Raw genomic sequence first — 14158 nt, 5'->3', positions numbered from 1 at the left:
ATAGCTGTGACCAAGAATATCGGTTTGTAGTAGCATTGTGTTCAAGTGTGCCAAATCATCAGTTGCCAAGATTTTTGAGCCATAGTTGCAGCAGAAGTGTTACAAGTACAAATTGGCACACTTAGGCATTACAGATACGGAAGTGGTCCATGTAATTAAGTAGTGGAAGGAAGAGTGGCAGATCCACCTAGATGAGGTTCCAATTAGTATTAATGCATTGTATCCATAACCACTTGCACCGGTACCCGGTCATCCAGATCCACTTCGTGTATATTTTTTGGATCACGAGGCCCTTGAACTTCCTCTACCTCAACCACCACCCTCGGTAGCTTTACCAAACCCTATGCCCTAGAAACATAAGAGGCATCTTCAATGATATCCCAGAGCTCATAGATCATCAAATTTTGAAGAACATCTCCGATTCCAATTTATTAATGGAGCAACATCCACACGGACAGGGATGAAGCTGAGCCAAGGCAAAATGTTGACCCTTGGTCAATACAGAACCGGACCCAAGCGCCAAGAAATTGGGCACCTTGGTTGGCCCATTGAGTAGCCAAGTGCCAAGCCATGAATCTCTGAGTGGCAAGGATTAGCATCAGGTTGCCAACATTTTTGTCCAATTAGAGTGTGGTCTAGGAAGCTTCTTGAGTAGGATCCTAATAGGTCAGTTGCTAGAACCACCTGGTAGAATGGGAACCAATCTATAAGAACAATGATGTATTAGAGAAATGTTTGACTCGCACCAAGTGTCTTGTATGGAGTGGCAAGTCCAAGTAACTCTTGAGTCGTATTGTGAGAGAGTGGTGCTCCTTGAGTCGAGGTGAGTATTTGTGCAGCCCCCAACTGTTTGTATTGGCCAAGGCCTTCTAGTTAATACAAGTTTTATTTGCAATCTGGTTATTCTCTTTAGCATACTTGTGTTGATTACTCATTTCACTCGTCTTCACATGGCTTTCTACCACGCAACATAGACCTTGTTAGTTCATGATGTTCTACAACCAAGCATCGAGTAGGAATGCTTATGATAGGCTATCTGTGGAGTGCAAGAGAAGGCATCTTCTAGCCAGTAGGCACTGTCCACGCACGGGTTACCAAGAAATGGGCACTGGGTAATCCATGGGGTGAGTAGAACCAAGCGTTAACACACATTATCATAGAATTCTTATGAAATTAAAAACAATGAAATCCTTTATAATCATAGACTATGGCTTATGGAGAATTGAACCCCAAATAAAGATATACTAAAAATCATGCTAAGTACATTGAGAAATATATATAACATTTCAAAGCTCCCCAGGCTCATTTATAATATTTCCAAGCTGTTAAATTTTGAACGTTTATCTTAGGTGTCATAACTTTTCACTAGAATACCTTCTATACTTTTTATAGCATTACCTTCATCATTTTCATCTATGCCTTCACACTTATTCTCACTTTCATGTATATGACCTCCTTGAATGACATCAATGCTTTGCTCATATGTTTGAAATTTTGTCTTCTTTATATTCATCATGATCCTCATCATAAGATGCTATGTCCTCATATTGGGCATCCATATTAGCGCCATCAAAAGCATGGCCCCCATAATGATTTATACACGTACCATATGTAATTGTTTCTCATTATTTGCATTCTTGTGGAAGAATTATTGTTGAGAATACTTAGGAAAGACAATGGTGCATTAAATGACCAAAATATTTTCATGGAATCAACACCATAAAGACCAAATATCTCTCTCTTTAATATTGCATTGGGATCCCTATAAATCACTTGGAGCCACTTTGATTTTAATACCACAAATTTGAAAAGCTTATAGTTGACCTCAATGATTTTCACTAATACTCCAATATAATTTAGCTCACTATTGACCTATTTGAGAACGGTAGAGTCTCTCACACTTGTGCCTATAATAATACAAAGATGAAATACAATTCTTATAAATGCAAGTTGTAAAATGGAATTTAAATGAAACTATGCATAAAAAGAAACTATTTGACTTATATACCAATTAAATCCAATGATATCTCATCCTCCACATGAGTCACATGAGATTCATTCACTCGAGTGCCTTGCTTATAGCATCTCTAAGCCAATCTAGATCATGCCTTGCCTACAACATGTTTAAGACAATCTAGAGGACACTTTTTGGACTATCATGATAGGATATCTTACCCCTATTCATTTGTCAAAGATTATTTCTCATCCAACCTATTTTTCTTCTCAATTTCATAGAGCTCTAGCCAATTCTACATATTCTTTAAATTATATAGTATAAAATTGAAAATTTTGCTCAAATTCAAGAAATAATTTAATGTCTCTTCCTTTGCCTTGTCTTCACCTCATCCAAATCATTCCAAATTCTTGGAGCTTCTGGTTCTACATTCATGAAATAGTCAATAACATAAAATAGAACCTCATGAACAAGGCTGGTTTTTGATGAGAAAACCCCTTCTGACTTTCTCATGACTTTCATAAATCTCTAAAAAAATAACATTCATTGATTAGTGACATGGGAAAGGGACATATCATCCACAACATGCACCATTGTATGCTTTTGTATAGTGAATTAGCTAGCTGGCAATTAGACCCTCATCAAACATGAGCTCTACACTTTAGCCTCATCCTGAAAGTGAGATGGATTCAATTATTTTGTAATCACTAAGCTATACAATACACATGCCTGTTTTTAAAAAATCATGATGCAATATATAAAAAAACAAACAAATTTGTAGAAATCCTATATATGTCCATACTTGCTTACTCCATAAATGCTTCTAACTGATAGATGCAAACCTTCAGCCAAGTAATCTTGAACAAACAATGGCTAAATATTCGACCATACATAAGCAAAATATCAAGTAAGGTACAACCACAGGTAATCTAATCCAACGTGATCATGGAACCATGGATGACATTCTCATGCTCAAGTGTATCATCAAGGAGGTGAGGGCATGGAATTGCCACATGTAATGTGAACATTTGACTAAGGGAAGGTCTTTAGATGTTAGAAAATTCAATGCCATCTCACAAATTCTCAATTCCTAAATTACTAGTTCCAAATACATGTTCATGTTTTTAACTTGACATTTTCTTGAGAGAGTATATACCACATAGATGTATAAGCATTAAAACATGTAGAGAATTGCACATTGCACATATTGCATAACATGTACTCATATAGAAGTTCATATAAATATTTGCATGAGGAATCAATAACGTTAGTATTACATGCTCTTATCACCATGAATGTTGGAATACTATAGTTTACAAACATAATTGGCCATGAAGACCATTTTGTTGAGCATAGTCCAAAAGGACTAACTCCATCAAGAGTAAGCCCCAACTTCACCTTACAAGTCTCATCTTTGAATATTGTCCATGCTATTTCAATATGTTGAAACACTTTACAATGAGCCTGAATATGCCACATTCCATTTGTACTCTGATTTTTTGCATGACAATCCATGTACTGTCCCTATGTTTGGCATTTTAATATGTACCACAATCACGGTATTGAAAAGTGTCTCAAGACCTTTCTTTGTATATTGGAAAGTGTCTCAATTGTCTCAACCATTTTGCACCACGTAAGGGAACTCAAAATATGGAGATAAAAACTATCCATTCAACCGAGGGTGTCCCAATGGAGCATTTAGGGTGACCCAATGGAACATCTGAGGTAATCGTTCTAAATCTCATCTTCTGCAAGCATCACCCACAAAATGAATAGCATACAAATAGGATCCTTATGGATGCAACCAAAAGTAAGGACATATACAACTATAAAAACTGTCCATTTAGGCAAAGGTGACCGTAAAGGAAACTAACTAGTTCACCATATACTACATAGTAAAATTAAATTGCATGGTAACTATATATATCATGCTGTATATATTATATATACCACACGATAAGTATATCTATTCTGCTATATAGAAAATACTGCACTATATATCCCAAAACACCATGTGATATATTGAGGTCTCTACATGGTAGATTTGATGAATTGGATCTCTACTCTTTTATGCAGCATCCGTTATTTTTCCGTTTACAATGTGGAGAAATGAAATATTGTGCAGTAAATTTGAGCGAAAAGTTATAATAGCATTTTAAGCTCTATTACTCATATTCTTGCCATGCTTCCCTCGACTCACCATTCATGAGAGTGTTTGAGCATTTTGTGTGGCTTGTAATTGCAGTTTGATCACTCCATTTTAATGGACAAGTGTGTAAGTTGTGTGCATCAGATGGGGCTATGTGTGTGGCTTGGAATTGCCAACCTAATCAACCAATACAAGTGACATTTGTGTATGTATGTTTGCATATATATATATATATATATAGATAGAGAGAGAGAGAGAGAGAGAGAGAGAGAGAGAGAGAGAGAGAGACATTTATACATTGATAGATAGATAGATACATACATACATACATACATACGTACATACATGCATACACAAAGAGAGAGAGAGAGAGAGAGAGAGAGAGAGAGAGAGAGAGAGAGAGAGAGAGAGAGAGAGAGAGAGAGAGAGAGAGAGAGACATCTGGCTCACATTAATTGGCCTAATCATCCCATTTTTATTCAATAACCTATTGTATTATCATATATAGATATGACACATAGAGCCCTAGTTGGTATTTGGGTGTGTGATGCACATATTTATATATTGCCTTATGCTAATAATAGTCTTTGTGGGTGGCTGTGTGGTTGGCCTTATCACCCCATTTTTATCCAATGACATATTATATTATCACTTATAGATATGACACATATAGCCCTAATTCATATTTGGGTGTGTGATGCCCATATTTATTGCCTTATTATGTCAATAATAGTCTTCCTGGCTAGATGTGTGATTGGCAAGGCTGATCTAGACCATCTTGGTTCGGTATTAGTATTTTTATGTTTTAGATTTCTTTTTAAGGTTTAGGTTCTCTATAGATATTTGATTTTTTATGGAATGTATTTTTTGAGGCCTCATGATTTAGTCTAGTAGAATGTATATTACAACTTGTTTTATGCACTTTTATGAGTTCAATAGTTTACGCTCTAGTTAGTCTATTATGTGCATGTTTGGTATTCTTATTTTTCTTAATACTTGATGACTCATCTTTCTTGTATTCACATTGCAAAGTTTGATTGGCCATTTTATTGTTTACATGATTTTAATTTCTTACATAATGATTGTTGCATGCTTAGATCAATGTTTAATTATCCAACATGGCACCTAATCTAGTATGAAAGATGGAGCTGCAGCTACTCCTTCATAATCTTGCTTTGCAACACATTGCAAGTTTGACGGAGGAAGAGATTTGGGATGTTATTTCTATGCCATATCTCTTAGACTAAATGCAAGACCATATTTTTGAAACAATTTGTATAAGCTTTCAAGAATACCATGGAGTGTGAGGGGATCAAAGTGCATGATATAGTGTATATACTCATTTATTAGGGTGTGCAATATCTCAATGGGATTTATTAAGTAAATCTTAAGCATTATTTTGACTTCCAATGAAGGGAGATTTTTAACATGGGTTGTTAGAATGAAAAGAGATGAAAGCTTCTATCCATTAAAAATTTTGAAAGAGAAGGGATAAATAGGAACTATGGCATCTGGTGCCTTGAAACTTTGTTGCTACCATGGCTACTGAGGTACATTATGATAACTTTGCACCCAGTATGTAGACGCAAGAAAAGTAGATGCAAAGATACATGTAGTCTTACTTTAGTCAAAATTGAATTGATAATGGTCGTGATGCACAGAGGTGTCTATTGAGCAGTAAAGTTTACAAACAATGAGGAGCTATGGGTTGTTAGCCCCTATTTTGATAGAGAAGTATCCATGATATGTTCATGTCTCTTCCTCCCTCCTTTGGGACCTACTGTACTTGGGTAAAAAGCGTCTCACGAATGGAAGAGTCTTGCATGGCCTCGCATCGCCAAGTCAAGGGCAAGGCTATTTTGTTAATGGTCATTGGTTATCACTACAATGATTGTAATGATTGAAAGAGGCGCACTCATGGCACTTTATACACATATACTTGAATGCATGAATGCATGTAATTTCATGCTTGATTTCATCACTAATGGTGGATATTCAAGTAGATAGGGGTCATTGATTAGGGAAAGTATTTACTTTGGATGGAGATCGATGTAGGATCCTATGTATGTTCTTCCAAACATGTCTCCTTGGTTTGAAAAAGAGATTTTACAATATCCACATCCACAAGAAAGGAGTCCATGGTCAGCACACTTATACTACTATGTGGTGGGTTGATTGTTCATAGAAATGTGCAAAGTTCCTCATTGACTGTGTAGTAGCATTTCAAGCTATATCCACTATAGAGTCTTACGAAGTAGTGCTCGTGGATCAATTTCAAAGAATTTTAACAAAGGGAAATCCTCTTAAGGTGCTAGTATGATTTTTTTTTTGAGTAGGCCATACAAGGGCCACACACACATAAATCATCCAGAATGAAGTACTACAGCTCCTAAAGAGACAATTGCTATATGCATTTTGAAAGATGGGAACGTTTATGTTTGCAAACATTGGAAAACTTGAGAAAACCCTTCAAAATTGAAAAGTTTTCCTTTTTAATGTTTGAAAGTCGTACATTTGAGTTTTATGGATTGTTGCCTTTTGTGTAATTTTAAAAGTTGTATTTTCATTGTATAAAAAATTATATTAAAAAAAAAGACGTAACTATGATTCCTCATATTTACGATTTTTTGTACTTATGATTGTTTTTGTACAATTACTTCATGCATGTGTGGCTCATATTCATTTTCACTTTTGCTTTATTTTCCTTTCTATTGTTTCATATTCACTTTCAATTTTGCTTTATGTTCCTTTCTATTGTTTCCTAGTAAAATCTGCATGGCTTTGTCTTTGCAGCCCTTTCGATAAACTGCATACAAAGCAAAAGAGCCAAAATGTCCATGAACCTTTTAGAGGATGTAGCTAATGCTACCTCATCTCCAAATAGAAAGGCAAAGGTGAAATCTATTAGACAAGCTAGCCTCTACCACAACCCTCACAATTGGAAGTGGGAAACATTTAAAATAGATATCAATAATGACCAAATCCTTGCCAATTAGCCTAGGGCAAATATGGAGTGGGCTAATAAAAGGAAATTTCTATAGGCTCATCTCCATAAATAGCAATTTGAAACACACAACATCAATTCAATTTTGTAAAAATTACACGTGGAAATTCACAAAAGGAGTTCCAATCCTCCACTATAGCTAGACCTCTAACGAGGCAATGCTAACAAAAGGACATTGCATGTTCTATCAGTTATCATTAATGATTTCCATTATGGGCAATTCCAATGTGGTGACTCATTCATCTTGGTAGATAATGTATGTGACATGCAAGTGGATTGGTAAAAGGAAGACATATGGACTTTTATAGAACCACACTTCTCTACCTAACAATTAGAATTGTAAACCTCTCTTTCAAGTAACTTGAAAATACATAAAAGAATGCATGAGAGAGAGAGAGAGAGAGAGAGAGAGAGAGAGAAACTATATCCACATTAGCATTGATATAAACATTGCTATGGAAGCATTGACATGTGTCTTATCAATGGTTATATTGATGCTATTAGAAAAAAATTCAGACAAGTTTCAATATTATATCAATGTTGATGTTTCATGTTAAAAATTTCAAGGGTAGGTTAGTTCTTGAAATTTCCCATATCCCTGCCCTAAAAGTATTTGCATGCACAAGGCGCATGCTTGTGTGTGTGTGTGTGTGTGTGTGTGTGTGTGATTTCACAAAAAGGAATGTGTATTCAATGATTATATCAATGTTGACATTTCATGTAAAAAATTTTAAGGGTAGGTTAGGGCTTTGAAATTTCCCCATCTCCTTGCCCTAAAAGTATTTGCACAAGCATGCATGCTTATGTGTGTGTGAGCGTGCATGTGCGTGTGTGCATGTGTGCGTGCATGTGCGTGTGTGCACATGTGCATGTTTATGTGTGTGTGCGTGTGCATGTGCATGCACACGCACACGTGCACGGGTGCATGTGCATGTGTGCACCTTTTGCTATTGATTTTTAAGGAATTATGTTCAACATAATTCCAAAAGCATACTCTAGCATCAAAGTCTATTATTTGCATCCACCCAAACATTAGGTTATGCTAGAACACAAACACCTCACACTATGGGATCACAGGTGTCATTGACCTTGAGTACTTGTTATCATACTAAGGAGTATAATTAAGAATCCTACCAAATAATCTAGAGCTAGATTTTTTTTGGAAAAGGAGGGAAACAATAGTTAGGAATGAAGACCACCCATACGTGAATTATGCTATTTTGCACGTATGTGACTCCAAAGTGTAGGGGAACACTTTTGTACACAATTTTTCAAGCATTTAAATGAAATGCTTTAGATCATTTAAAGTGCAAGAGGGAAATAAAACCAAAAATATAAAGAGTATTCTTTTAAGGAAGCCAAAGCAACTATCAGGGTATAAAATAAGTATGCCAATCCAACACCATCATCGGTCAATTTAAACATAATTTAACTTTACAACTTTCAAGTGTGCTCAAATAGCATGATAAACAAACTATCAGATCGTTGATATGCACATGCAAAAGCATAGTGAAACACATAGAATATGTGGAGCATAGTTGCAATTCAATATATCAAAAATCATTTCACCCAACCTTTATGAATCTAGAGCTAGTCAAGGCATGAACAAAGGAGGCCAAGATGGCATCGATTTATATCATATGCTACCTTCATGGGAGCACACAAAGATCTATTTAAAGCTCATAAGCATTTTGAAAGAAAAGCCTAATGAGGATTTGTAAGTACTTTTGGACGAGTACAAAACCATCTTGTGAGCAGTAGTAGCAAATTATATCACTTATTAGTTAAGGTATGCATATAGAACTCAACAGTTTGCCAAGAACATTGGAGCTATTGCAATTTTGAACTATAATACTCAAAGAGACATTTCGATGGGATTGATCTCATGAGCAAACAAACATATACATCCTAACAGAGCATCCTGTCACTTAGATACATCATGCAGACAATCTTTATAAAAACTATATGATTCTTTTTTCCATGAAAGTTTGTGAATAGATAACTCAAGCACACAACATGTGAAATAGCCATTTGGAGAGAGAAGGAAAAAAGAAATAAATAGGAGAAGAAGATAAAAAAGAGGAAAAGGGGAAGAAAGAGAGAGGGGATAATTGGGTTGTTCACTATATTAAAACACCATATAGCAAGTACGATCACTCAACATGTATTTATATAACCCTTATACCCCTAAATATGTATATTTTCTATAACTCCATCCTCTTGCTCCAATTGTATGACTTCTAGTAACTTGCTCCAAATTCTTGTACTAAATGTAACTCAGCACCTTTGTTATGGACCTTAGCTTGCAACTATGCTAGATTGCTATGATTCTTCTTCAGTAGGCGACATACTTACAACTTGTTGCATGCCACTAAGTATCATTTCTCACCAGTAGCCCAAGTAACATCCATCAGCAATGACTTGACCATGCAATAGTGCCTCCTTATCGAGTCAAGCTCCCCTCTTGCCCACCATCCTATAAAATGTTGGGGGTAGCACTGTTTTAGTATGATTCTCCCCTAATGAAATAGGAAGGGCCTAATTCTTTCTCTCTCTACAGAGCCACAAGGTGATAATGATGCTCCCCTTGACTCTCAAACTTTGCTCCTAGGTCAATATGAGTGTTGCCAAAATTGCCCAAAGTTTGATTGTAGCTCAATGATCTCTTAGTGTGAGATGATAATCATGTAGGCAAGTTGAATCTGAGTGCTTCTAATGTTGAGGCAAATAGCACACAATAAATGTTTGTTATTCACAATCCATTGCCAACAATTGTGATGCCAAAGAATAATCAAACATGCCAATGAGAGACCCTAGAAGCTCATTGTGATAGCAATAAATGCTATCTTGCTTACCCCACAAATGGGCCTAGTTGTTCCAAAACCCGCAATGCACTCTTCTTACTTCTTTTGCACATATGGCAATTATGATTTTTGGATTTACAATTTGCTTGTTCAAGATCTCTCTACTCCCTAAAGTATCCTTTGCACAAGTAGCTATGTGCTTAAATAATTGAGGAGTTGTGTTACTACAATTTCGCCCCAATCTGTGGGTTTGCCTGTGAGGCCTCAAGCTTGCACAATTTGAGGGTTTTCTTGGAGTGTTGATGAGTTGCCTCAAGTTTGCATAATCATGCCTATGGTTGTTATCTAGGAATTTGAATATGTTTAGGAGGGAGGCACCCATTGGGTATTTACAAAGTGCTTCTTGTCAAATCGATTGCTCTGATAATGTGGTAATTATGTCATTTCCCTAGTACACCTAGTTATCCAAGGCTTTTTAGTATTTCTTTACTATCCATTTGTTTGTTGTAGCTTGACAATCGTTGTCCTATGTGTCATTATCTTATTGTTTGTTCTACATCAAAGCTTGTGAGCATAAGCTTGCTAGTGTATTCCCAAACAAGGAATATTTGGAATTAGAAAGGACCTCATAAGGAATGGATACCTAGTAGAGGTCCCAACATCCCTTAAAAAATGCACCCCCTTAGGCATGGGAGGCAGTCATACCTACCAAAAAGTGTAACCCCTTAAAAAGTGCACCCCCTTAAGCATGGGAGGTCCCCACACTTGCCCAAAAGTGCCACCCCCCTAGGCTTTGTATGTCCCTACACTCTACTAATAAGCACCCGCCTCTCTTTTAGATACACCCACTCCCAAAAGTTGCCTCGTGCATACCACTCTTGAATTTTTCAAAATTTTCCCAAATGGGCCACAACCCATTTTGAACCACCCCCAAACTATTTCTATGCACCTAAGTCCCTACATCTTGCATCCCAAGTCTTTTCCAATCCCAAAGCCCTCTTATTGTGTGTCCATACCCATCCTCAAATCCTATAAGATATTCCTTGTTCTCTCCATTCACGCTATCGAGACTATGCGTGTACTCCGTAAGAGACACATGCTTCATACATCATCCCACGTGTTCCCTTTTAAGGAAATAAAGGCAAAGGAAAATGTATCACAATTGTTCTTATGAGTTATAAACCCAATATATGAATGGAGGTCATGAAGAAAGCTAAGGTTTTAGGCACCCAATATTGCATTCATAGTTTCATATTAGAATTCATCTAACCACTCCCTTGATTGGACACTCTTAGGTTTGACACATGGCAAAGGCATCAAAGATTAACCAATGAGATGGTGACATGTGGCACCTATTTCTTCCATCTATGAGGCATGTTTAGGATACCATGTGGCCCCTTAAAAGAAACCAATTATTGTAACATCATGGCATGTACATCCCTAGGCTGTAAGATTTAACCACCTTCATAAAAATATCGACAAAGGTGTTGAAGCCACAATTCACATTATGGTTGCTTTAAGAGCAAAAATTCTGCATCAACAGCTTAAATGTCTATGCATGTGAATACATGACACTCCTATCTACGTATGCATATGTGTATGTATGTATACGTATGTGTATGTATGTATAGGTAAACATATATGTATGCACGTAAGCACACACACACACAAACCTCTTAGACACACATGCGCACGCGCGTGCACACAAATCTTGCCCTCTCTCTTTTGAGGGTTTGGGGGCAGGTTCCTAAGATTATAAGCTTGAACTCTTGGGCATGTATCTCAATTCCATTGCCTACTCTTACCTGCTGCAACATATGTAGGGCCCTTTATTCATGGAATAGATATATTTCCAAAAGAGAATGAAACACACCATGTAGTACATGATGTCAGTCAGGCCTGTGGCATAGCCGCACACCCAAACAAACCATGGAAATTATTACTATAGAGCCTCTCCTTTACACCTTTCCTTTCTGCCTAATAGTCTAATAAAAGAGGTACCAAGTTTGCATAGAGGAGAGTGAGTGGAGTTTGGCTATTATTATCAAGGTACATTTGGAACTAAATCCAGTATTTCAGGGAGAAGTTTTGTTTAGATGAAATCATTCCCGATTTCTTGGCAGGAGGAAAACAAGTGAACCACACCACCAAGCAATTCAATCCAATAGAATAGTGCAATCAACGCGTGTCTCTCTTTTGTGACTCCATGTTTCATAGATCTATACTTTGGTGGAAGCCTCCCGCGGTGAAATATATGGATATAATATTTGTTCTGAGACCTATTTCAAAAACAGCCCTTCTCTGATAGCTTGCAGGTACATGATAAGTGGGCATTAAATTGTTCCCAAAGCTATTTTACCACGCACAGCGCAGCGTTAGCCTGCAGATGTAGGTACAGGGGAGGTCCCTATAATCAGAGGAATCAAAAGGGAAGTCAGAAAACCTTGTAACTAACAGACCTTCGGGTAACAGCATTACAGCTGCCATTCCCAACCATAACCAAACAAGAAATTGCTAACGGAGAATCTCACACTTGGAACATGATATCCTCATGACCTAGGCAATGTTCTCATGACACGCGAACGAAACAATAATCAACAGTACAAATGTGTCATCAATAGTGCTTAAACACCTTGTCCTTCTCCGAGTTTCTCTGCAAAACCAAAATAGCCACACCATCCCTCTCTCAACAAAGACAAAAGTATTATTATCCAATAATATCCTTTTCGGAGTTACTGCTGGCCAAAACCATCTACACAAGTACTGTAGGTGCCATATAGAGCAAAAGCCATGCCAGCAATAACGAGGAACAAATCTATCGCCCACTCAAACGAAGTCATATGATCTTTACACACATGCATGTGGAAAAGTGCTGGAAATACAAAAGCCAGCATAGCACACACCGTGCTCCCAACTAAAGAAATGAAAACCCCAAACCCAGGAACAGCGACCGCTATCATGGCAATCACCAATATAATAGCTCCCCGAAGAGCATGAAGCAAACATTTGCAGAGCCTGGGGTGAGAATTAAGAAGTCTTTGAAAAAACCCACAAACCATCAGCTTCCGCTCAGCAATTTCATGGACGGGATACATCATTACTGGAAATGTGAACAAAAGAGCAATCGAGAGCCCAACCTTTACAGCAATGGTTGACCAGTCATTGGGCAAATTGAGTGTAATTATGTCTTTGGTAGCATCACGGAAGGCAAAATATCCAATAACTCCGAAGGCCATGTATAAACTTGTGATAAGAATGAAAGCTTGACCTAGAACTTTTCCGAAGTTCTGCGGTTTCTTCATGGACCCTTCGAGTGTCAGTGTCATTCCAAAACCTTCATAACAATAAACCGCTACGCCCAGAGCAAAGGGCAAACCCATCCATCCTGTGAAAGCGGTTACACCTTCCAATCCTCCAAAATTTTCGACGTCATCCTTGAATACTACAGCCATCGCTAGCAGGTTACAAACATCAGCAAAAATACTGAAGGGTGCGAGAGCCGACATAGAGCGCACCCATGCAAGGATTATCTGGACGGGAACGAAAATGAAGATGAATAATGTTTGCTTCGCGGTAGTTCCGGTGACGATGGACGAAATGTTCTGGCCAATAAAAATGAGATAAGCTACACAACAGCCACACTGTGAAATCAGCACCATCAGTTCCACAAGATTTTTCCCTATGTTGCCGTAGGCATGGTTACCCAGGTCCCCATATGTCAAGGTGTCTTGATGGCCTTTTTCTTCCAACTTCAGCCTGCATCTCACCTGCATGAGGACAGAAGATACAAATTACGTTTCTCGATTCCCACGAGCTTCAGAAATGCAGCTGTATTTTACAAAAATCCATTGTGGAGACAAAGATAAGAAGACTCTTAGGCAGGTACCAAAAGCATCATGCAGTAGTATGTCAAGACTGCGGCAACCACGACTGAGGCTGATGCCACGGCCCATCCACTGATTTTGAAAGTGTAGGGTAACCCAAGAACGCCAGTACCAACAATTGACACCACAATGTTTCCGAATGTCTTTCTCGCGGAAGCAGTCCCAAATGTGACATGACCCAAAAGATGGCTATTCTCGTTAACGTCCATCTTCTAGCACCATAACAATCCGTCACCTTTCAGCACCTTTCGACACGCCTTTTGGCAAGAGCACATCAAGTGAGGGGCATGTTCCAGCAAGCTTAACAGTGATGGGAAGCTTCTGTTCTGCCCCTGTGACGATGGAGGGACAGCGGCTACAAGA

General features: G+C 37.8%; 1 protein-coding gene across 1 annotated transcript; it reads right to left on the bottom strand.

Moving 5' to 3' along the window:
- Nucleotides 1-12643: 12643 nt before the first annotated feature.
- On the bottom strand, nt 12644-14158 carry ANT1 (aromatic and neutral transporter 1). Its single transcript, XM_087375134.1, has 3 exons — nt 13798-14158; nt 13568-13678; nt 12644-13441 (listed from the first exon to the last, which is right to left on the bottom strand). Exons 1-3 carry the CDS (start codon nt 14002-14004, stop codon nt 12644-12646), a joined length of 1116 nt encoding a protein of 371 aa, XP_087231260.1. The 5' UTR covers nt 14005-14158.

This window comes from Dipteris shenzhenensis, chromosome 5 (assembly GCF_047967505.1).
Source record: "Dipteris shenzhenensis isolate YYH24624 ecotype China chromosome 5, Dip_SZ_1.0, whole genome shotgun sequence".
NCBI lineage: Eukaryota > Viridiplantae > Streptophyta > Polypodiopsida > Gleicheniales > Dipteridaceae > Dipteris > Dipteris shenzhenensis.
The sequence above is the reverse complement of the archived record's forward strand: the minus strand, read 5'-3'. Positions and strand labels throughout refer to the sequence as shown.